The following is a 26,358-nucleotide window of genomic DNA, read 5'->3' on the forward strand; positions in this document are numbered from 1 at the left end:
GTTTTGGGCAAGATGGTGAACTGAGTAGATGTTAGATTCCTTGTCTCCAGCAAGAATGGCAAAAATAATCTATAATTTTGCATGTTTTCCACTGCCTAAAATAGTGTAAGGTTGAGATGAACTGAGTCAGAACAAGGATCAGCATTATAATGCCTAGGCCATTAGCTCAAGTCTACCTCTCAATGTTTTTGAAAAATCCAGCTTAAATGGGTGTGGATAGCTGTGCAAAGAAAGGAGGGGGAGTGGGCATGGTAGGGAAAGGCAGGAGAGTCGGGGCTCTACGGCAATTTTTTTTTTTTTAAGGAGTATGATTGAAGTTTAGGGTTATTATTTTTTGTTTAATTTTTTAGAGGTGGTAATGTTAATGTGCCACAATATAACACACAAGTAGGCATGAGAACTTGAGCTTGACAATTATGACAGAATTTAGGAACATAGTGTAGCGCCATGACAGATTCATTTACCTTCTGATAAACTAAATTTTAATATTTTCAGTAAATTTTACTGGCTGTATGCAAAAAAACAACCGTTGTCCTGTTCCACCTTGTAAACAAATACAACAAACCTCAATGTTCAGTGTTTTGAAGTCTGCTCCTGTTAAATATATTTAAAGCTGCACTATTAGCCATTTTCCAAATTCTCCAAAGCCAATTCTCGAGCCACTCTGCGTATATTGTGTATACATCTGAATAATCTCATATAGGATGTGATTGGGAGAGTTTGTTTACACGCCAAATGCAAAGCTCTTTAGTTTAATGGTGAATAAGGATGCTCGGATCAGGATTTTTACAGCCGATACCGATTTCTTGTCATCTTGATCGACTGATTTGTGGGATTAAATCAAAACATGAAAACCCTGGCAACCCTGAGTTTAAATTAAATGAATGCACTGTCTATTAGAGTTGGTGAAGAGGCTGAAGGGAGCGCGGCAGTGTACTGTATGTTTGCAGACTGAAAAGTTGAATATGATTGGTGAGGAGTTATTTAATAAAGAATTTTGAATTTACAAACCATCTTGTAGCTTTAGCATTATTATTAATTTACTCGTACCCGACACCGCTGTGGCTACACGAGCTTGTCACAGTCACGGGTTCAGGTCATTATTTTGCATGATCAATAAAAGATGGTGGTTTGTGAGATTGTCAAGATGAAGCAGATGGTGTACAGTGTTACTCTTGTCATCATAGTGGCTTCTTTGCAGTATTTGCACACTTGTTCATTTGACTGAGGAGATTGACTTAGCGCTTCGGTTGACTAAACAGTGCGAAAGTAACGAGCATTTTGGACTTCCTGCAGTTTTTATTCCGATTGTATTATACAATTTTGAAAAGGTCACTCGCACCAGTGCGACTAAATATATTTTCACAGTCGCACAAAGTACTTTTCAGTTGCAAATGCGAGTGAAATGGTCACACTGTAGAGCTCTGACCCAGACGAGGATGGGCTCACTTTTGAGTCTGGTTCCTCTCAAGGTTTCTTCCTCATATCATTTCAGGGAGTTTTTTTGTTGCCAATGTCACCTCTGGGTTGCTCATTAAGTATAAATTCATACATTTAAAATTTATATTCTGAATGTACATATTTCTGTAAAGCTGCTTTGGGACACTGTCCATTGTTACAAGCACTATATAAATAAAATTTAAGTGAAGTGAAAATCACTCCAATTATCTATAAAATCCACATTGTTTTTGGACCACCACCTGGACATCCAGCAGTTCAGTGACCATGACCTGCTATAAGCTGCATCGCAATGCTGTATTGGAATGGTCCAGAGCAAATTACTGCATCGAACATCACCTTTGCTAATTTACATACTTCTATAGTGTTACTCTTATTAACCTCTGACTGATGAAAGCATACACCATTAGCTTTTATGTGTAAAACTATTATAAACTATTATAAAACTGTTATTAAAAACTATTATAAAAAAACTTTGAAAATCTATGCTTGACTTCAATATTACATGCTATGTCCGGTACCCTGGCTCCCTGTATACAACTAAAGCCCTAGCTAATTTCACATGTCGTGAGATAGTCTTCTACAACCAGAGCTCTTTCAGGTTTTTCAGTGGGTGCTTCACTAAGAAAGAGAGGTGTGGTGCTCATGAGGATTTAGGCTTAGTTTTGGATTTGCGATTATGTCACCAAATCATTACCCATTCATACCACTGTGAGGGCTTTAATCATTTTGAGGAATTGAGGAGTTGAGGAATTACTATTTCCTCTTAAAGCATCTAGACTTTCCCCTGTGTTGCATTCACCCTCGTTATCTTTGTCTAGCATCTGGATGCATACCTATCTTCTTCATCAGAGCAATAAGTAATATACATTTATCACACTAAATATTTGTTTGTGGGGCTTACGGTTCGTGAGATATGGACCAAAACGTAAAACTCTGTGCTATAGGCCATTAAGCCAATACAGCCCATTTAACTTGCCTGAGTAGCGGGAGGGGGTTCTCCTGTTCACCAAGTTTTATGTCAGTAGGATTCATGGTTTGGTCTGCATGATTCATTTTAAGGCAGAAAAATAATAATAAATAAGATAATAATAAATAAGAATAAAAATACTAACAGTTACAAAAGGGTTCCTGCACTCTTGGTGCATGTACACCTAAAAATCCTAACAATTACAAAAGCCCCATAATTATGCGTATTGCATACTAGATGTCTGATTAGTATATACTGGAAGAACATACAGTATCTCACACAAGTGAGTACACCCCTCACATTTTTGTAAATAGCTGATTATACCTTTTCATGTGACAACACTGAAGAAATGACACTTTGCTACAATGTAAAGTAGTGAGTGTACAGCTTGTGTAACAGTGTAAATTTGCCGTCCCCTCAAAATAACTCAACACACAGCCATTAATGTCTAAACCACTGGCAACAAAAGTGAGTACGCCCCTAAGTGAAAATGTCCAAATTGGGCCCAATTAGCCATTTTCCCTCCCCGGTGTCATGTGACTTGTGAGTGTTACAAGGTCTCAGGTGTGAATGGGGAGCAGGTGTATCCCCATTAAGGATAATGTGGGGTTGGTGTTTTAGGGGTTAGTTATGTGCTCACAGAAGAGGTGGGTCTTTTAGCTGTTTTTTGAAGATAGTGACAGATTCTGCGGTCCGGATTGAGGTCGGAAGTTCATTCCACCACTGAGGGACAGTTAGTGTGAAGATTCTGGAAACGGACCTTGAGCCACACTGAGTAGGTACTACTAAGCATCGGTCACTAATCGATCGCAGATTGCATGAGGGAATGTAAGCCTTCAGGCTAGTGTTGAGGTACGGGGTGCTGTTCCTGACAAGGTCTTCTACGTGAGCATCAAAGCCTTGAATTTGATGCAGGCAGCCACAGGAAGCCAGTGGAGGGAGATGAAGGGGGGATGATGATGCATTCTGAATCATCTGGAGGGTTTTGATGGAGCTGGCTGGGAGGCCCGACAGTAGTGTATTGCAGTAGTCCAGTTTTGATATGACGAGCCTGGACTAGTGGCTGTGTAGCTTGTTTGGTGAGATACGGTCTGATTCTCTTGATGTTATACAGAATGAACCTACAGGACTGTGCAGTTGTTGAAATGTGGTCTGTAAAGGTCAAGCTGTTATCAAAAATAACCCCAACGTGCCTGGCTGTCCTGGTTGGATTGAGTGTGCTGGAGCCAAGGTATAAATTGAGGTTGTGGTTGATTGAGGGGCAGGCTGGGATGACGAGAAGCTCTGATTTTGCCAAGTTGAGCTTAAGGTGGTGTTTCCCTCATCCAGTCCGAGATGTCAGACTGGCAAGCAGAGATTCGTACAGAAACAGATGGATCATCAGGCTGGAAGGACAAATACAGCTGGTTGTCATCAGCATAGGAATGATATGAGAAGCCATGAGACTCAATCACCTGCCCCAGAGATGTAGTATAAATAGAAAAGAGAAGTGGACCCAGAACCGACCCCTGAAGAACCCCAGTTGTGAGTTGCTGAGTTTCATAAATACCTCTGCCCCACAATACCTTGAAGGATTGGTCTTTTGTATTTTTACATGTACTTGAGAAGGGGTGTTTGTCTTAATTTTATTGATTTTATTGTCTTTTTTTATTGATTTTTATTATTAATTCTATATTATATTATATTATATTATATATATATTGTAAGGGAATTAGCTTGGGGAAGGGCTGAGCACAGACTCACAAGAGGCAGGTTTTAGTGATCCAGTGGTTAGGGTTTCATTTTTCTATGTAGGTGCTGTCTGCAGTGAGGAGGCGTGAGTGTGAGGGGGTTCTGTGGGGGTGTGGCTGGCCTTGCGACGCTCCCGAGGGCGTGTCGGGGTTCCCAGGAGGTGTGTGGGGGTTTTTCCCGTGCTGTCATCCACCGTCGTATGCGATCTCGCCATCCGGCGGCCTTGTCCGCACTCGAACCTTCGGGGGAGAGAAGGAGAGAGAGAGAGAGGTTAGCGTAATGGTGGCGTCGTGCTATAGTCTGTATCTTAGCCGTCCTCCCCGCACGGGTGGAAGAACGTCCTTTTATACTCTTCCGCTGTCGCCTGAGTGGTGAAATTTTCCCTTCGGACTCCCCAATCGCCGGCCGCTGGCAGTCGGGGAAGGAGTGACTTTCTTATTATGCGCACCGGCTGTCGGTCCGTCGCGACAGTACCCCCCCCCTCAGTTCCGAGCCTACTGCCGCTCGGTGGCGGGCCCAGAGGGTGTCTCGATCTGAGAGGGGGGAAGCTACAGCAGAGAAGTTAGGCACGAACCTCCAGTAGTATCCCGCCAACCCCAAGAAGGCACGTACCTGTTTCTTTGACGTGGGTTGAGGGTAGTCCTTTACGGCCTCGGTTTTCTTTGTTTGTGGCTTCAGCATCCCCCGGCCAATGCGGTATCCCAGGCACTGGGCCTCAGTCAGCCCTAGGTGGCATTTCTTGGGGTTGGCTGTCAGGCCAGCCTCCCGGAGCGCCTTCATGACCTCCCCTCGATGAAGCAGGTGGTCTGCCCATGTGGAGGAGTGGATGACTACGTCGTCCAGGTAGGCAGCTGCAAACATGCGGTGGGGCCGCAGGAGGATGTCCATCAACCTCTGGAACGTTGCGGGTGCTCCGTGTAGCCCAAAGGGGAGAACCCGGTACTGCCAGTGGCCGGTGGCCGTGCTAAAGGCCGTCTTGGGCCTTGCGTCCGGCGCTAGCGCAACTTGCGCTAGGTCAGGACCTTTGGTCAGGACCTTTGGTCAGATCCAGGGTAGATATGAACCAGGCCCTCCCCAGTCGCTCCACGAGGTCGTCCACTCGGGGGAGGGGATAGCTGTCGAACTCCGATACCTGGTTCAGCTTCCGGAAGTCGTTGCAAAGCCGCATACTCCCGTCCGGCTTCGGCACGACGACGATGGGGCTGGACTAGGGGCTGCTGGACTCCTCTATGATGCGATCCCGCAGCATTCGGCCAATTTTTTCCTCGATGGCTTTGCGCCGGGCCTCTGGAACACGGTAGGGCCTTTGTCTTACCACTACGCCGGGAGGAGTTTTGATCTTGTGGTGGACCAGCTGTGTCATCCCTGGGGAGGCCGAAAGCACATCAGAGAATTGGTCTACCAACTCGGTGAGCTCCTGTTCTGGGCGGGGGTAAGGTCCTCCCCCAAACCGACCAAGGTACGCTTGCCATGGTCTGTGTCCCGGGCCGCGTACGCCGACACTACCGGTGCCGGTTCCACCCTTTTCTTTAGAAGGTTCGCGTGGTAGAGCTTCTCCTCCGCGCGCTTACTGGGCTGTTGCAGGCGGCAGTTGACGGGGCCCTGGCGCTCGAGGACTGTGTACGAGGTCCACGCCCACTTGCTCGAAGGGGACGCCGATAATGGGCAGAGGGATAAGGGGCGCCGGCGGGGGCCTCCGTGGGGCAGTGCGCTGGCACTGCGGGCATTGCTGGCAGAAGGCCCGGACCTCCGCGTCCATCCCGGGCCACACAAAGCGATCCCTCAGCTATTCCAGGGTGTTTCGTAGCCCCAGGTGGCCGCCGAGGGGATGGGTATGAGCCAGATGCATTACTATTTGAGTCTTTGGTTTGGGCACCACCAGTAGGTCCACCTGCTCCCCGCGGCGGCAGGCCCACTGATAGAGGAGACCGCTCCGGACGAGAAAGTACGAGGTAGGGAGTCATAGGTCAGGGCTCTGGTCGACTCCCTCCATCACTCGCACCTGGGCCCAGCAGTGCTTCACGCGGTCGTCCTCCTTCTGCTCCCGTCCAAACTTCCCCTCCCGGGTCACCTGGTAAAAAGACAGAAGACAGAGAGTTAGTGTGTTGGGGGGCCTTACCTTCCGTGGCGGCGTCTCCGTCGTCCTGGGCCAGGTAGGCCTGCCGGGCCCGGGTCCTCTTCGTGCATCGCCGCGGCCTGCCGGACTCAATCGCCAGGCCCATCGGGAATCCTGGCCAGTCCCTTCCAAGGAGCAGGGGCAACGGGAGCTCGGGGATCACCTGGAGGGGCCAGACGCTGGCTTTACCCCGGATCTGGACCTCGGCTGCTGGCACTTCCCGGGTGTCCCCATGGATGCAGGTTACGGTGAGAAACCCCCCCCCCCCCCGGGCAAAGTCCTTTGGGTAGAACGGATGGTCGGGGTGGGGCCATCCGGCGGCTGCCGTAAATGGAGGGCACACCCCGCTAACGCTATGCTCCATGTAATGTTAGCGATAGCCTGTTATGTGTTAACGATGCTAACACATTGCAGTGTTATAAACTATCCTAATGGGCCACCATGCATCGCCATTCAGCCCGTGTCCTGTCAGCTAAATGTAGCCTAATGTCACTAATAATTATTCAAATGTTCATGCTTTTAATAAATCTTTTTGGCCTGCCAGGATATCAGTGAATTTAAACGAATGCTTGCATTCGGAGTACAAGGGTGTGTGTGTGTGCGCGTTTAGGAGTGCACCTTAGCACTTGTAGCCTCCACTGTTTTATTAGTCATTGTCAGACAGAGATTAACTACAGTCTGACAGTGTCAGACTAACATACTCTCTCTCTCTCTCTCTCTCTCTCTGCCCATATCAGCCAGAGGAGGATGTCCTCCAGGAGAGTTTAAAAAATTTATTTATTTATTTATTTATTTTAATTATACCACACCGTGGTATTGACTTTGGTATCGTGTACTTTTGGTGGTATATAAGTACTGACTACTAGATTTTTGGTATCGCGACACGATAGAAGTTAAAAAGAAAAAAACTTCTACAAAAATGTGATCAAATCTTAATCAGATTTTGCTGATCTTGGCCATTCCAAAACATTAACATTCTTCTTTTCTTTTTCTTTTTAACATTCTTTGGTAGAACGAATTGTGTGCTTAGGGTCGCTGTCTTTCCGCATGACCCACTTTCTCTTGTGATTCAGGTCATGGACAAATGTCCTGACATTTTCTTTTAGGTTATGCTGGTATCACTCAGAATTCATTGTTCCATCAATGATGGCAAGCCATTCTGACTCAGATGCAGCAAAACAGGCCCAAACCATGATACTACCACCATTATCTTTCACAGAAGGGATAAGGTTCTTATCTTTTTGCCAATAGCCTTCTGGCTTGTCCACAAGATCTTTAACAAACTGCAGATATGCAGCAATGTTATTTTTGGAGAGCACTGGTTTTGTCCTTGCAATCCTGCCATGCACACCACTGTTGGTGTTCTCCTGATAGTGGACTCATGAACATTCACAGTAGCCAATGTGAGAGAGGCATTTAGTTGCTTAGAAGTTACCCTGGGTTCCTTTGTGACCTTGCAGACTATTACACATCTTGCTCTTGGAGTGATCTTTGTTTCCCAACCACTTCTGGGGAGGGTAACAGTGGCCGTTAATGTCCTAAATTTGTACACAGTCTGTCTGTCTGTGGATTGGTGGAGTCTAAACATTTTAAAGATGGTTTTGTAAATTTTTTCTGAGGTCCTCAGAAATCTCTTTTGTTCATGCCATGATGCACTTCCTCAGACGTGTTTTGAAGAGCAGACTTTGATAGAGCCCTATTTTTTATGTATATAAAATGGGGAGCTGATTCACACCTGATTGTCCTCCCATTGATTGAAAACACCTGACTCCAATTCCACCTTAAAAAGTAACTGCTAATCTTTTGCTACTCATAGATATGTAATTGGATCATTTTCCTCAATAAATTATATATAGTAGTATTTTGTCTCATTTGTTTAATTGGGTTCTCTATCTACTTTTAGGACTTGTGTGAAAATCTGATGATGTTTTAGGTCATGTTTATGCAGATATATATACATTTCTAAAGGTTTCATAAACTTTCAAGCACCACTGTATATGATTGTTCCCAATTCCAATTACATTGTAAGTATTGTAACAAAAAAAATTCACTGGGCTAAAAGTTTACACACATCACATCTTGTAAACCCCTCATGCAGAATCCCAAGTTTCCTACCTGTAAATATGACTTCATTGTATGTTCTAGTGTTATATTTACCAGTTTCCAAGACTACTTGTACATAGCGATAGCCCTGCAAGTAGTTCTGCACAATTAATCAGATATCGATCGCGATTACGATTTTGACTGCCCACGATTAAATGAACATGATCGACTGCGATATTGACGTTTAAAGTTCGTCCTCTGCTCATAGAAAACTCTGCTGTTTTCTCCACTCAAATCAAACACTTCCTACACTTACGGCCAATCACATTGTGCGGCGCAGGGCTGATGTCATTTTGTAGTGCCAAAACCCGGAGATGGAGTTTGCATTTTAGCGCTCGAGCTGCCAGTTTCTCTGTGAGCTCCAGCGCTTGCGCGAAGGGAAATCATAACACTAGTTAGTACGATGCTAAATGGCACTACAGAGGTTGTCGGGGACATTAAACCTCATCACGCGGAACGGGGAAAAAACTTTGCAGATAAACTCAGGGCTCTAAAGTGCAACCATTTCACTCATATTTGCAACTGAAGTACTTTGTGCGACTGTAAATAAATATTTATTCGCACCGGTGCGAGTGACCTGGTCGATGTTGTATAATACAATCGGAATAAAAACTACAGGAAGTCCAATATGCATCTACACCGTGCAACAGTTACTTTCACACTGCTTTTCATCTCCTCAGTCAACCGAACAAGTGTGGAAATTCTGCAGGGAAGCCATTATGATGACGATTAACACTGAACATCATCTGCTTCTCTCACTTTCCCGATCTCACAACCGCCATCTTTTATTCATCACGCACTATGTTTCTCATGCCTGCTTGTGTGTTATATTGTGGCACATTAATGCTACCATCTCTTTAAAAAACAAAAAACAAACAAAAAAAACACTAAATTTCAACTGTGCTCCTACTTTTTGGAGAAAAGAAATTGTCTTGCATCTCTCCTCCTGTAGACACTGCATACGTCTGAATTGTTTTCATTTGGTTGCATATTGGTACATTTGATGCATATTTTCATTTGGTTGATGGCATTTTTGCTTATCCTATAATTAGCTTCTACGAGATGATGCACTTTAAGGATCAGTCTAATTTGATGTAAAGATTTGTACATTAGCAGGAGTGTAGCACAACATGGAGGTGAAAGCAGTGGTCTGTTTATTTAAATGTGAAAGTACAATAAAAATATGTTGTCCCTAAAATCAATGAATAATCAAGACCTCAATATTGATCAAAATAATGGGGATTATCATTTTGGCCATAATCGTGCAGCCCTACCTGCAAGTTCACCTGAACTTTTTTTCTAGTAGTTGACATTTGCATAGATAACCAGTTCAGTCATGTTGCTGTGATTATAGATTTCAACTTTTGTTATTAATTTGACTTGTTGCTGTTTGCTAGACACCCCGGTTAAGAAAAAGAGGCTGGGGAAGAATCCTGATGTCGACACCAGCTTTCTTCCAGACTGGGAAAGAGAGGTAAAAGTTTTTGACTTTTGATGCACTTCCCTAGGCTAGACTATATGGAATAGAAGAAACCTGCAACAATGAAAATACCATCACCTGCACCAGTGAACTGTTAAAATAAATAAATAAATAAATAAATAAATAAAAATAACAAAATGTGTTTGTTTAGAGCAGGGGTCGGGAACCTTTTTGGCTGAGAGAGCCATGAACGCCACATGTTTTAAAATGTAATTCCGTGAGAGCCATACAATATGTTTAAAACTAAATACAAGTAAATGTGTGCATTTTATGTAAGACCAATACTTTTTAAGTACAATAAGTCTCTGAATTATTTTTAATAACGTTGTTATGCTGTTGCTAACCAATGATGAATAAAGTACTTCTTACCATTAATGCGACTTCTGGTGCTGCATGGTTTTGCTGATGGCTTTGTAGTCTGGTTGATACGTGGTGAGGTTAAGCTTCATGCAGGCGTTGAGACTTCCATCCGTTAAACATGATCGTAGGTTGGTCTTAATGTTCTTTAGATGTGAGAAAGACTGCTCACATGCATACGTAGAGCCAAACATTGTCAGTACAGCAATACTCACACGCAGCAGTGGGTGGTATGTGACGGGAAGCGCCTTCCAAGTTTTGAGAATCAGCTGGTCCGCGGGTTGAAGTTTTTTCATTTCTCCCCACTTGTGTTTGCTCGCCAACTCTGCTTGCTGTCGTGCAAGTCTTTCCAAATCTTCATTCAGTGACTTGAACTTATTCACCCACATGTCTGAGGCCTTCAGGTCAGCAGCTTGTAGCTCAAAATCTCTGACGGAGACATGTAACTCAGGTCGGCGCTGTCCACTGCACACTCGTGTGGATGGGTGATGAACTTAAAAAGACGAGCGTGCTCACGAAATTCTCCAAAGCGCATTTTGAATGACTGCAGGAGATTAGATGTGAAGCCTGCTAGCTGCTGAAGATCAAGATGTTGAGCAGGGTCACTTGCTGTGCATGCATCTTTAAACTCTGCCAGTTTTTCAAAGTGTAGTAAACGACCTGTTTCAATGTCGGCGATGAAGAGTTCTAGCTTGTTTTCAAATGCAAACACTGCTTGTTGAAGGGATAAGACTGTATTTCCAACGCCTTGCATTTTCACATTGAGCTGGTTCAGATGTTCAGTCATGTCCACGAGATAGTAGAACTTCAGGAGCCACTCAGTGTTAACTAACTCAGGATGCTCGACGTTTTTCATTTCAAGAAAAGTCCGGATTTCGCTCAGACAAGCCGCGAAACGGCTGAGCACCTTCCCGCTTGACAACCAACGCACATTGCTGTGCAGAAGCAGACCAGGATAATTATTCCCAACTTCATCCAGCAGTGTTTTAAACTGGCGATCATTTAAAGCTCGGGCAACAATAAAGTTGACCACCCGAATGACCAGCGACATCACCTCACCAAGCTGCTCGCCACACATCTGAGCACAAAGCGCCTCCTGATGTAGGATGCAGTGAAAACTTAGGATGGGTCTCTTTTCATGTTCATGAAGAAGCTCTACGAATCCTCTGTTTTTCCCCACCATGCATGGAGCACCATCAGTACACACCGAAATAAGTTTATCCATCGGTAGATTTTTTTCTTTAGCGAGCTCAGTGAAAGACTTGAAGAAATCCTCCCCTCTTGTTGTCCCTTTCATAGGCAAAACAGCAAGACTTTCCTCACGTAGTGTGTCACCGGCAGCATACCTTGCAATCACACTGAACTGGGATAAATGGCTTACGTCTGTTGACTCATCCAAAGCGAGAGAAAAGAATGGTGCTGCATTTATGTCCTTCACTTGTGTTGCCTCAATTTGATTTGCCATCATGATGGTACGATCGTGAACAGTTCTTGCCGACAGAGGCATGTCTTTTATTCGTTTGATTATCTTGTCTTTATCCGAAAAGTCGTCAAAAAGTTCATTGGCAACATCAAGCATGAATGTTTTGGCATACTCCCCATCTGTGAATGGCTTTCCGTTTCTCACAATTGCTAAAGCACCAGCAAAGCTAGCCGAATTCCAGTCACCTTGTTGGGTCCAAACACGGAGTTGCTGCTGACTAGCTTGCACTCTGCACAGTAGCTCTTGACATGCTTTCTTCCTGCTGTCCCGCGCAGGATATTTCGATGCAAATGTAGTATGGCGTGTGTCGAAGTACCGCTTTATATTTGACCGTTTCATCGATGCAATTTTATCATTGCATATTAGACACACTGCAGAACCTGCTCTCTCCACAAAGGCGAATTCCTCTGTCCATTCCTGCTGAAAAGTACGATACTCCTCATCTTTTTTTCTTTTAGCCATCTTCTTCGATAAAAGGGTTTCTGCAGTTAGCTAGCTGACTACTTGATTAAAAGGAGGGAAGTTTACTTCCTGACCTCACAACGACCCGTGTACGTTACGCATTATCCAATAAAAATTTGGTGTTGTCCCTGAGGACAGCTGTGATTGGCTCCAGCCACCCGCAACCATGAACATGAGCGGTAGGAAATGAATGGATTGAAATACATGAGAATGTTTTATATTTTTAACGTTATTATTTTTTAAATCAAGATTTGTCTGCGAGCCAGATGCAGCCATCAAAAGAGCCACATCTGGCTCGCGAGCCATAGGTTCCCGACCCCTGGTTTAGAGGAAAAGTAGAATGTGTTTTTCAAAGTACAACCTGTATGATGTATCATGGGCTGTGTTCAGTTAGTCAGCCAAGTTACCACAGTGACCTGACAGCCTTGTCAGTTGTCCTGCAAAATAGAATTCTAGCCTTCGCTAGCATTCTGCTAAGTGAATAATCTTGACCAGGACTTTGAGGGAGGCAATTTGATTCACATGGCAAGCCAGCGCAGGCTTATATTATATTATATATATATATATATATATTTTTATTGTGTAGTATTTGCTATGAATTCCCATTATTCAGCATTGGGTTAAAATCAGAAATATGTTAATGTATCGGTATGTTAATCTATGGTGCGCTTAGAATTCTGAAACGCTTAGCAAGGGTGCTTGGACCCTGCAGATTGCCACTTGCGGCTATATTGTTTGGTGTTTAAACGAGTTGTGTTGTTTGTTTTTGTGTCTTTTGTGTCCAGGAGGAGGAAAATCGCCTGAGGGAGGAGCTTAGACAGGAATGGGAGCAGAAGCAGGAGAAAATCAAGAGTAAGTGATATGAAAATAACAATTATTGTATGTATCTGAACATGAATAAGGCTGCTGTAATATGTAGGCTATTACGCTTATTTGTACTTGTAAAGGAATCTTAATTATTGGTATTATTTACTTTTTTGTTTCACAGGAATCTCTATTTTGTGTTTTAATAAATCAAGATAGTTAAGTGTGTTTAAGCTATGCAGTCGAATGCCATAAAGTCCATTATTACATCACCAGATAGGGAAAAGAATAATGCAAACAATGGTAGGAAAAAAGAAAATAGAATTTTCTTTGAATAATTGTGCCTATAGACATTAACCACGTTTCCATCAAAGTTTTTTGGGGGGTTTTTTTTGGTTATGAAAGCTTTAGTGCATTAAAATGTTTGCCAATATAGCTGATGGAAATGCAAATTATCAATAAAATTTCACATAGGTCGACATAATCTTTTTCATTTAACTTTAGCACATAAATTCTACGTCGATACTTTAAATGTTGGGGGGAATTGTTTGGAAAATAGTTTCTGTTGAGAAAAAATGGCATTCGTGCAAAAAGTGTCACATGACCGAATTTATTCATCAGTCGGGGGAAGAATAGGGATGTTTGTGCCATCCAGCACACTGCAAACCTGTGACACAAGATATTCCACGGAATTACGGTATGCGATTTCATTGGCCTCCACCACATGCAGCAGCCTGATACAACGCCGCATTCATTTTTCTTTAATATCTGTGCACACAGCATATACACATTGATGGAAAGTTTCCCCCACTACACTATACCCAGCGCAGGTCGGTGGTAGTTTAATGCCCAAGACCAGCCCTATTTTTGTGGTGGAAGAACTTTGATAAATGAAGTGGCAGTTCAGTTCTTACTATCCCGTTATATTTATTACAAAAATGCTTCAACTAGAATATGAAGCTACATAACCAATTACATACTGAGTGTTCTTTTCTGCTACAAAAAAGTCCAACTGTAACATTATGAAAAAAATTGTTTGCATACAAACTATGAAATATTTTAGTAAGAAATATTTTTTTGGCAGCTACCTCGAGCCACGGCGTGTGACGACTGTTAGTTTATATCTCCATGGTATTGACCTGAGTACTCGAAGGTGTGTGTGTGAGAGAGAGAGAGAGAGAGAGAGAGACCGACAGAGAGAGAGAACTTCTTGAATCTTCATTTTTGACAGTGCTAATGGGAAGCATGTCTATGCAATGCAACTGCATTTGTGATGTCTTCTCGTTTTTGTCATAAGGCATGGTGTAGTTGCACTGAATACTGGCCTGGTTCTTGTAGATGCTCCACTTCCACTAATAACACTAGTTTGTGATAGTAATTTTTGACTTTCTGCGTGTTTTAACGGGTGATGTTTTAAATGGTGAAATAGATTTGTGGTGTTGCCTGTCTTTACTGGCACATATCTGTGGCACGCTGCACTTTTATGTCTCACATTGTAAAAAGACAAAACATCTCCAAATTACCAAAGTTGAATGACCTTTTCTGTCGATTATGTCATCGTCCTTTGAGCTGGTCATTGGCAGCACTGCATTTGCTCCAGTGTCGCTCATTTCTCCACTCTAACAAAAATCTTGTTAGCTACCACCGTGTTGGTAAACAACACTACATTAGCTGCCCGCTCTGCAACACGCACTCACACAGTATTTTGTGCATATACGCATATCATCTGTGATGCATAAACGTATATCGAACGGTTATTCAACTTTTGGTAAAATTATATCAAGGACCCTACTTCAGGTCCTTCCACATTATTTCTCTTGGATAAAGGTCATGACTTTGACTTGGCCATTCCAAAACATTAACTTTATTCTTCTTTAACCATTCTTTGGTAGAATGACTTGTGTGCTTATTAGGGTCATTGTCTTGCTGAATAACCCATTTTCTCTTGAGATTCAGTTCACAGACAGATGTCCTGACATTTTCCTTTAGACTTGCTCCATCAATGGTGGCAAGTTGTCCTGGTCCAGATGCAAAGGCCCAAAGCACGATACTACCACCACCATGTTTCACACATGGAATAAGGTTCTTATGCTGGAATGCAGTGTTTTCCTTTCTCCAAACATAACCCTTCTCATTTAAACCAAAAGTTCTGTTTTGATCTCATCCATCCACAAAACATTTTTCCAGTAGCATTCTGGCTTGTCCATGTGATTGTCCAAGTTTAGAATGGCAGCAATGTTCTTTTTGGAGAGCAGCGGCTTTCTCTTTGCGACCCTGTCATGCACACCATTGTTGTTCAGTGTTCTCCTGATGGTGGACTCATGAACATTAACATTAGCGAGAGACGCCTGTAGTTGCTTAGAAGTTACCCTGGGTTCCTTTGTGACCTCACAGACACATCTTGCGTTTGGAGTGATCTTTGTTGGTCTCCACTCCTGGGGATGGTAACAGTGGCCTTGAATTTCTTTTGTTTGTACATACAGTAATCTGTCGGATTAAGGTTTGGTGGAGTCCAAACTCTTTAGAAATGGTTTTGTAACTTTTTCCAGCCTGATGAGCATCAACAACTCCTTTATTTTATGTTATTTTTACCCCCCCAAGATGTCATCAGAAATCTCCTTTCTTTGTGCCATGATGCGCTTCCACAAGTATGTGTTTTGCAGAACAGACTTTGATCGAGCCCTGTTTTTTAAATAAAACAGGGTGCTCACTCACACCTGATTATCATCCCATTGATTGAGAACACCTGACTCTAATTTCCCCTTCAAATTAACTGCTAATCCTAGAGGTTCACATACTTTTGCCTCTTACAGATATGTAATATTGTATAATTTTCCTTCATAAATAAATGAGCAAGTTATAATATTTTTCTCATTTGTTTAATTGGGTTCTATTTGTCCATTTCATTTTGTTGCTACGAAGGTGCTTGAAAAAAATAATCAGCCAGTCTCCTCCAGTTCTTCAATTTATAGCTGATTACATTACTTACAGAAAAGATGATAAATGTCAACTGTGTTGATGCACAAGGAGTGATGGGTAATAAACAACATCCTTTAGGTTCTGTGATTTTAATGGCTGTATTAATGAATTTGCATGTGGAACATCTTGTATGATTTCATGCAAGAGTACCATAGATTCTACTGGCCTGATCATTTAATTCACTCCTGAAAATTTGGTCTTCGATATTTTTGTTCTGTTTGAAGAAAATTAGTGGAGGTTCCTTAAAAAGGGAGACTGTCTCAGGATTGTCCAGTAGGATTTTGAAGTTTTTAAGTATTACGTCAATCACTGTTGTATTAGTGGCATGATAAGTGCGGACCAAAGGAATTCTCTCTATTCTAGCAGTAAACTGTTTAGAGGTCAGTGCATCTGTTCTCTCAATAGTGTTAATATGGGCCATGACAAGATCTGTGATTTCTTTGGGAATAAAAAGTTGTATATAATTTTTTTTTTATTATTATTATTTAAAAAGTGCACACTTCCTTAATTTTCTGGCAAAAGTCTTCATTCTCACTGCAAATGAATTTAAGTCTATTTAACTGTGAATAATTAATGGAACTTTTGATGTGCTTGAGACGTGAAGAATTCTACTTCAATTAGGAATGAGAGTCTGTCAGTTTGTAATGGTTAGTGGTTTTCAAAGTGAAATCTGTTATGTTATTCTTGAGCCAGGGTAAGCACGAACTATGATAACTAGGGATGCAGCGAATGCTGGGCAACCAAAATTATTCAGCCGAAAATAGCAAAAAAAGCACTTCCAGTGTTCGGCCGAATAAGTGAAAAGGCCGAATAAATTTGACCAAACAATGACGTGTTTGATGACTCGACAAAATAGCCTAGCAACCAGAGTGAGACGCACGAATGTCACGACCTCGATGAGGGGGTGCGCGCGTGCACGAGTTACGTGCACGAGCTACGTGCTCTTCGGATGTTTACTGTGGACAGTAAACGTGCATGGACGTGTGTTTGTTTTGTTTCTGTTCATGAGTATTCTGTCACGTCGCGAGACGTAAAGGAGTAGAGTATGGAAGCAGGTAAAGACGTATTTATTTAAGGGCAGGCAGACAAATCCAAATCGTAATCCAAAAAACTTAGTCAAGGCAGGCAAAGGGTCGGGCGATCGGCAAACAGGCATAAACGAGGCAAAGCAGGAATCAAAGTCGCGGTCACAGTAAACAGGTTCAAAACACAAAACAAGAAACATGAACTATTGACTGGGAGCGGAAAAACCAGCGGGGACTAAATGAACTAATCTATAGTTTAAACTAACTAAATCTATCAAGGAACATAACATTAACAACGTAGCTAACTATACTATATCAGCCCTATAGAACCCAATAGAACCATTTTCTGCACGCTTGTCAATGTACTTTTTAATGAACTTTTTAGTTGTAGGCTACAGAGTGTTCCATTCTTTCAGCAGTCCGTTATAGGCCTAACATCGGCTATTCAAGGGGCTCAAAGATGACCACATCAAAATATTTTTATTTTACTCATTTATTTAAAGTTATATTGTGCCTTGTTGGTAGCCTATGCCTGCTGGAATTTAAAAAAATGTTCAGTGTTAAATAAATATTTTGAAATTGTAGCTTTTGTAATTGATTTTTTTCTTTGAAGAGCAAGACAAAATAGTAAAAAGCACATTTTGACTATTTAATTCATGCAATGGTAAAAAAAAAAAAAAAAAAGGCAAAATAAATGGAAAAAACGTGAAAAAACGTGTTCGGTATTTGGCCTTCGGCTTTCGGCCAAGTTTTTAATTATATTCGGCTTCGGCCAAGAATTTTCATTTATTATTATTTCGGTGTGTCCCTACTGATAACCTCATGAGAATTTTGGTGGGTGGGTCCCTTGGGTCTCATGAAGAGATTCAAGACCAAGTAACTGGAAAGAGATCAGAAAAAGCAGTAGTTCACCCTAGAAGGAGCAGGATCCATTCCTCTCCTGACTTCACCAGTAACTAGTATTTTTGACTCATATGTTCTGAGCATACACCTGAATAATAATCTACATTGGCCCAAAAAGTGTCAGAACTTCACTATGCTGAGTAGGTGAAATAAAAACGAGTTGCTAACAGACTGAATAAACTTAACAAAATGTACTTAAATTTGACTTTTTTCCTATTCAGGTGAAGAAATTGAGATCACTTTCAGTTACTGGGATGGAGCTGGACACCGGAAAACAGTCAAGGTACCCACAATGACAGCCTAATAACAGCAAAATATTATTCTTTTCTCCCATTAAACCTTAATTTGTTATTTATTGCATTGATATTAGAACAAACAGATTTTTCTTCCTATATGCATAATATTCTGGATATGATGATACATACAGTCCCCTTTGAAACTACTGGAATGGCAAAGGCAATTCTCCTTTTTTTACTATACTCTGAAGACATTTGCGTTTGAGATCAAAAGATGAATATGAGACGATAGATCAGAGTTTCAGCTTTCAGTTCCTGATATTTACATCTATATATGCTAAACAACCTAGAAAAGGGCACCTTTGGCAGACCACCCAGTTTTTAGGTGAGCTAAAGTATTAGAATAGATGTCTCAAAATAAATTAAAGTATATAACACTTATGGTACATTCAATATTATTTCGGCAGAAATTAGGAAACCGGAGGCAGGTCTGGACAACTCAAAAGGAGCTTTATTTTCTTTCATTTTCCAGCATATTTTATTCACACACTCAAACACACACACACACACACACACACACACACACACACACACACACACACACACACTGCTTTGTGCTGGCTTCTCTCTCTCTCGGCTCTCGTTTCTCCCCTTTTTATCCTCGCATCTCCTCACTGCAACACAACATTAATTAATAGAATTCCCCACAGGTGTGCATTCCTCACCACTCACCTTCTCTGGCTCTGCCGTCCATTCACAAACCAGCACTTGAGCACACCCCAACTTGCACAACTTAATATTTGGTTGCATGTCCCTTGCATGCAATAACTGCTCCAAGCCGGCAACCCACTGGCATCGTTAAATTGTTATGCATTCTGCTGCTACCATCATGAGTCACATCATCAATAAAGATTAGTGAGCCTATTCCAGAAACAACCATGCATTCCCAAACCATGGCTGTGTCTGAAATCGCATACAATGGCATTACCTACTGCTCGGCTATTGGTACAATACGTACGATTCAGTGTAGTGATATTTTCCTTTAGAATGTGCTGGTTTAATTCAGAATTAATTGTTTCATCAATGATGGCAAGTCAGGCTCAAACCATGATACTACCACTAGCATGTTTCAGAAATGGGATATGGTTCTTATGCTAGAATGCAGTGTTTTCCTTTCTCCAGACATAAGCCTTCTCATTTAAACCAAAAAATATATTTTGGTCTTATTTATCCACAAAACATTTTTCAAGTAGCCTTCTGGCTTGTCCACATGAACTGCAGAGGGGCATCTGTGTTCTTTTTGGAGAGCAGTGGCTTTCTCCTTGGAATGCTGCCATGCACACCGTTAGCCAATGTTAATGTGCATAAAAGTTACCCTGGGCTCCTTTGTAACCTTGTGGACTATTACACATCTTGCTCTTGGAGTGATCTTTGTTTCTCGACCATTCCTGGGAAAGGGTAACGATGGTCTTAAATTTCCTCCATCTGTCTGACTGTGGACTAGAGGACTCCAAACTCTTTAGAGATGGATTTGTAACCGTTTCCAGACTGATGAGCATCAACAATTCTTTTTCTGAGGTCCTCAGAAATCTCCTTTCCATGATACAAGTGTTGTGAAGATCAGACTCTGATGGATTACTGTTCTATTAATAAAATACGGCCTTACTCGCACCTGATTGCATCACAAATGAAGAAAATAACAGTTGGTGATGTCAATGGGTTGGCCTTAATGCAAGTAAGGGATATTCAATCAAATATTAAGTGTTATTTCTTTAAGACTGTCTGTTCCTATACTTTTGCTCACCTCAAAATTGGCTACTCTAGAGGTCACTAAAGGTCGCAATGTTCTAAGTTGTTTAACAGAGCTAGATGTGGATATCAGGCAAATAAAAGCTGAAATTCTGATCTTTTGTGTTTATCTTTTGATCATGTTCATCTTTTGATCTCAAACCCAAATGTTGTCTGTGTATAGCAAAAAGAAAAGAATTGGCTATTTACATATGTCTGTGTTTGTGTGTCTTCATACCTCTTACTCTAGATGAAGAAGGGCGATTCTATTGAGCAGTTTCTCCAAAGAGCCCTGGAGGTTCTGAGAAAAGACTTCAGAGAGTTAAGGCAAGAACACTGATTGCTGATAAACTGAAAAAGAGCTTAAACAAGTCAGGAAGTGTGGAACATACAACACACTTTGCAATAGTCCTCTTAAATTTTCCCACTTAAATGCAGGTGAACTCCAGGCCCAAGAGGGTTAAGGCAGTGCTGGAAAATAACGGTGGCCACACAAAATATTGACACTTTGGGCCCAATTTGGACGTTTGCACTTAGGGGTGTACTCACTTTTGTTGCCAGCGGTTTAGACATTAATGGCTGTGTGTTGAGTTATTTTGAGAGAACAGCAAATTTACACCGTTACACAAGCTGTACACTCACTACTTTACATTGTAGCAAAGTGTCATTTCTTCAGTGTTGTCACATGAAAAGATATAATCAAATATTTGCACAAACGTGAGGGGTGTACTCACTTTTGTGAGATACTGTGTGTATGTATATACAAAGGTTCACATACGTTTGCCACTCACATATGTAATATTGGATTATTTTCCTAGATAAATAAATCACCACATATAATATTTTTGTCTTATTTGTTTAATTGGATTCTCTTTATCTACTTTTAGGACTTCTGTGAAGATCTGATGTTTTAGTTCATATCTATGCAGAAATGTAGAAAATTCTATATTCACAAACTTTCAAGCACCACTGTATATAATCATAATAGTAATAATAATAATAATAATAATAATAATAATAATAATAATAATATCTTGCCCTATACATGGGAAAACTGTAATTGCCAGCAACAGCTTTGCAGCAAAGTTCTAATGTTGGGAATTAATAGTGTATATATTAATATATTTTCATTAGCAGTTTAGGTTTTGTGTACATGTCTTTGTTTATGCTTATGAATACATTTTTGTTCATGTCTATACGTACAAAGTAAAAATTTGTTAAACAATACTATGTACATTCTGATTGAATTGTTTTGTGGATCTGTTAATTGATTTTGCATTGTTAAGTAATATTATTGTATTCGTGCCCCACAGGTCTGCTAGAGTGGAGCAGCTCATGTACATTAAGGAGGACTTGATCATCCCTCATGTAAGAGCAGTCAAACACAGAATGAATCCCTAAAATAAGGCCCTAATTACACAGTGATGATGATTATGATAAAACCAATTATAAACATTATTAATGAGGCTTTGAGCAGTGTTTTTAAAAATGCTTGCTTTTTTCCTTTAACCACAGGTATCTGGTTTCTGAACACACTTTTAAATAACCTTCTGACATCACATGCTTTTTGTTTTTAATCATCCAACAATCCTTGGCCCCATCAGCTTGCTCACAAGGTTTTGTAAAGCTGCTTTGTGACAAAGTAAAGTACTTCTGACATTTGTTCCAATGGTTCAAAACTTCTATGAATGTAGCGGAGTTCTTTTTGTGCCTCCACCATTGAGTGGTAGAGGCATTATGTTTTAAGGCTGTTCATGCGTCTGTCCGTCCAACTGCCCGGGATTCTTATTACCGCAATATGTGGTTCAACAAGTGTGGATAAGGAATTTTTATCATTGGAACCAGCAGATGAACTAACTAGGTTTTGGAACAGATTCAAATGGTCTTGTAGTCAAAGAAAGGTCATATGTTTTTTTTTTTTCAGTAGCTTACATCATCTTCGAAAAGTGTGTGTGTATACATGTATGTATACAGAGTGTGTGTGTGTGTGTGTGTGTGTATATATATATATATATATATAAACACATACACACATATACATATAAATATAAATTGTATACTGATAACTGTAGTCCTAAATCATTAATTTAAAAAAACTTTCACTGCACCATTCTCACTGTAAGCAACTTTCACTGTTACTCACTACTCACTTTTTTTTTCTTCCAGCACCACAGCTTCTATGACTTCATTGTGACAAAAGCTAGAGGCAAAAGTGGTAAGCATGCTTCTGATATTTTTAACACCCAAGTATGTCAGACTGTTTGAGTCATTCTACCCATTTAAAACCAATATTTCAATGCATATAAATTTGTCTTCAGGGCTTATGTGTATGTATGGAGTTTGTGAACCCTTTAGAATTCAAAGTTTGTGAACCCTTTAGAATTTTCTATATATCTGCATAAATATGACCTAAAACAACAGATTTTCACACATTTTGGTCTCATCTGTCCACTAAACATAGGGTTGGCGGTTCGATTCTCGGCCCACATGACTCCACATGCCGAAGTGTCCTTGGGCAAGACACTGAACCGCAAGTTGCTCCTGATGGCAAGTTAGCGCTTGCGTGTGAGTGTGTGTGGGTGAATGAGACATAGTGTAAACCGCTTTGGAACCGCTAAGGTTTAAAAAAGCGCTACATAAGTGCAGATGACTTACCATTTCTCCAATATCCTTCTGGCTTGTCCATGTGATCTTTAGCAAACTGCAGACAGGCAGCAGTGTTCTTTTTGGAGAGCAGTGGCTTTGTCCTTGCAACCCTGCCATTCACACCATTGTTGTTCAGTGTTCTCCTGATGGTGAACTCATGAACATTAACATTAACCAATGTGAGAGAGGCCTTTAGTTGCTTACAAGTTACCCTGGGTTCCTTTGTGACCTCACAGACTATTACACCTAGGGCTGCATGATTATGGCCAAAATGATTATCATGATTATTTTGATCAATATTTAGATCACGATTATTCATTAATTTTAGGGCCAACATATTTTGATTGCACTTTCACATTTAAATAAACAGACCGCTGCTTTCACCTCCATGTCGTGCTACATTCCTGCTAATGTACAAATCTTTGCAGCAAATTAGACTGATCCTTAAAGTGCATCATCTTGTAGAAGCAAGATATAAATAAAATTGTATCCAACATATAGGATAAGTAAAAATAAAAAGGCCATCAACCAAATGAAAATATGCATCAAATATCACAATATGCAACCAAATGAAAACAATTCAGGCGAATGCAGAAAAGTCAATAACCGTGTTTACAGGAGGAGAGTCGCAGCCAAATGAACCAATAGAGAGGTGCAGGGACGACGTCATTCTGTACCGGAACCGGGAAGTTATCATCACACCGGTTCCCACGACAAAAACCCAATAGGATTTTCACATAGGCTTTTGGATTATTGCAAAAGATAAGCTCTGATCAACAAAAGTTTACAACACTAACACGTTTTGTCCATCAAGATCATTTTCAAGTTTGAAGCCTAAATACAATCTGCAAAAATAAAAAGCTAACCATATACTATAAACTAACTAAACCACGGTCGACAAGCTTTCAACAAACTTTTCCAAACTTGATTTGAAACATTTTCCATAATACGGATTTACTCTGTGGATGAATCTTCATCCATGTTTTTTGGGAATTGTGCACAGCGGACCTGAACCAGTTTATCTGCAAAGTTTTTTCCTGTTCGACGTGATGACATTTAATGTCCCTGACAACGTCTGTAGTTCCATTTAGCAACATGTTAGAAACTGTCCTTTTCAATACACGTAAAAGCTTTAAAAACTCACGAGTGGGGTATTACTGGTGTATTTTGTGTCGTAGAACAAAACGTGAAAATATTTTGAGCTTGTGTTCACCACAGACTTTATTTCAGGGTTTTAACCAAAATCCCATTAAAAAAAAAAGCCCATTGACTTCAGGACAATGGAACCGAAAGGGTTAAAATGCTAACTCGTTTCCAGGTTTTGGCGTACAAAATGACATCATCCCTGTGCCACTCTATGGTGATTGGCTGTAAGTTTAGGAAACGCTTGATTTGATGTGCAGCAGAGTTTTCTATGAGCGGAGGACGAATTTAAACATCAGTATCGCAGTCGATCATGTTCATGTAATCGTGGGCAGTCAAAATCATAATCAAGATCAATATTCAATTAATTGTGTAGCCCTAAGTAGACCTATTGCTCTTGGCGTGATCTTTGTAGATCGGTGGAGTCCAAACTCGTTAGAGATGGTTTTGCAACCTTTTCCAGCCCGATGATCAACGACTAATCCCATGATACACTTCCCAAAACGTGTTGTAACTACCAGACTTTGATAGATCGCTGTTCTTTAAATAAAACAGGGTGCTCACTTACACCTCATTGTCATCCCATTGATTGAAAACACTTAACTCTAATTTCATATTCAAATGAACTGCTTATCCTAGAGTTTCACATACTTTTGCCATTCACAGATATATAATATTGGATCGTTTCCCTCCATAAATAAATGACCAAGTATGATATTTTTCTCATTTGTTTAATTGGGTTCTCTTTATTATTTATCTTTACTTTTAAGGCTTACATGTAAATCTGATGTTTTCGGACATATGTATGCAGATGATATTTTTAAGGGTTCACAAACTTTCAAGCATCAGTGTGTGTGTGTGTGTGTGTGTGTGTGTGTGTATAGATATACAGTATCTGACAAAAGTGAGTACACCCCTCACATTTTTGTAAATATTTGATTATATCTTTTCATGTGACAACACTGAGGAAATGACACTTTGCTACAATGTAAAGTTTTGAGTGTACAGCTTGTGTAACAGTGTAAATTTGCTGTCCCCTCAAAATTACTCAACAAAAAACATTGACCGAGTTACACATCTGTGGGTGGAATGCCTTGTTTATAAGAGAGGTCAGATGACCATAGCCAATTTAATTTGAGCTGCCAGGAAGGATATAGTAACTCAAATAATCACTCTTTACAACCACATTGGGTTTCACTCCTGTCAGCCAAGAACAGGAATCCGAGGCTATCATGGGCACAGGCTCACCCAAACTTGACCATCACCTGGTCTTTTTCTAGTATTCAACTGTCCAGTTTCAGTGATTCTGTGCACATGATAGCCTCAGTTTCTTGTTCTTGGCTGACAGTTAGCTGATGTGTTCTTCTGCAGTTGTAGCCAATCCAACTCAATATTTGATGTGTTTTGTGTTCTGAGATGCTTTTCTGCTCACCAAGATTGTAGAGTGCTTATTTGAGTTACTATAGACTTCCTGTCAGCTCAGACCAGTCTGGTCATTCTCCTCTGATCTCACTCAATAAGCTGATCCATTCACAGGATGTTTTTTGCTTTTCACACCATTCTGTTTAAACTCTTGAGACTGCCGTTTGTGAAAATCCCAGGAGATAAGCACTTTCTGAAATACTCAAACCAGCCCTTCTGGTACCAACATCCATGCCACAATTAAAGTCACAGAGATCACATTTTTCCCTGTACTGATGTTTGATGTGAACTGAAGCACTTGACCTGTATCAATTTTAATTTGTGTGTCTTAATCCAGGACCACTTTTCAGTTTTTATGTTCATGACGATATCCGATTGGTAAATGATGCTACAGTTGAGAAAGATGAGGTAAAGGCATAGTGTGACCTAAACATTAAGTCCAATAACCATTCATCATAATGAACAGTTCACATAAATCTGTTTGACATGGAATCTTGTCCACAGATGTTAATTTGTGTGTGTGTGTGTGTGTGTGTGTGTGTGTGTGTTTAAAGTCTCATGCAGGAAAAGTGGTTCTGAGGAGCTGGTATGAAAAAAACAAACACATATTTCCTGCCAGCCGCTGGGAGCATTATGATCCTGAAAAAAAATGGGACAAATACACGGTAAATATAAGTTTTGTGCTTTTTGCAGATTAAAATGCATTCACTTGCACTTTTTTATGGCAGATTCAAAGATCCATAACATCCATAACATTTTTATGACTTTGGTTCTTTATTGACTAATAGCAATATAAATACACACCTTGTACACCAGCGGTCAGGAGCCTTTTCAGCTGGCAGAGCCATAAAAACCCCAAAAAGTTATATCTTTTTCTTTAAAGACCCAGAGAAAGGTTAACACATTTTCTGACGTTTTTATGTCTACTTGTTATTAGTTATTGGCTTTACTATGATTGCATAATTATCAAAAGTGGTAATGTAATAAAGGCCATTACACATTTTGCCTGTAGGTGGCACTTGGACTTCATTTAACTAACTTTAATAGTTTCGTCAAATGGTAAATGAATAAGATAGTTTCGTCAAATGGTAAATGAATAAAACATGCCCTATGTAAGTAAGAGTAAATTGAACACTGCTTACCGTTAATGTGACTTCCAAATATGCAAAATCGTCTGTCAATTCGGACTGGAAAATTGAATTGACACACTGGCTTTCGTGCCCCCACCCCCCCACCCCCCCACTGTTGAGCC

At 40.8% G+C, this 26,358-nt stretch overlaps 1 protein-coding gene across 1 annotated transcript in view; it reads left to right on the plus strand.

Annotated features, from left to right (window-relative positions):
- LOC128610659 (protein FAM50A-like) overlaps nucleotides 1-26,092 on the plus strand; it is a 116,078-nt gene extending 89,986 nt beyond the window's left edge. Inside the window, exons 6-15 of the mRNA XM_053630076.1 lie at nucleotides 5,744-5,955; nucleotides 6,242-6,523; nucleotides 12,639-12,685; nucleotides 12,946-13,012; nucleotides 18,093-18,154; nucleotides 20,146-20,222; nucleotides 21,209-21,263; nucleotides 22,062-22,110; nucleotides 25,444-25,514; nucleotides 25,661-26,092. Coding sequence (XP_053486051.1) covers nucleotides 5,744-5,955; nucleotides 6,242-6,523; nucleotides 12,639-12,685; nucleotides 12,946-13,012; nucleotides 18,093-18,154; nucleotides 20,146-20,222; nucleotides 21,209-21,263; nucleotides 22,062-22,110; nucleotides 25,444-25,514; nucleotides 25,661-25,804 — 1,066 coding nt within the window. The 3' untranslated portion in view covers nucleotides 25,805-26,092. The remainder of the gene's footprint in view (nucleotides 1-5,743; nucleotides 5,956-6,241; nucleotides 6,524-12,638; nucleotides 12,686-12,945; nucleotides 13,013-18,092; nucleotides 18,155-20,145; nucleotides 20,223-21,208; nucleotides 21,264-22,061; nucleotides 22,111-25,443; nucleotides 25,515-25,660) is intronic.
- The last annotated feature ends 266 nt before the right edge of the window (nucleotides 26,093-26,358 follow it).

Source organism: Ictalurus furcatus, chromosome 7 (genome assembly GCF_023375685.1).
Source record: "Ictalurus furcatus strain D&B chromosome 7, Billie_1.0, whole genome shotgun sequence".
Lineage (NCBI taxonomy): Eukaryota > Metazoa > Chordata > Actinopteri > Siluriformes > Ictaluridae > Ictalurus > Ictalurus furcatus.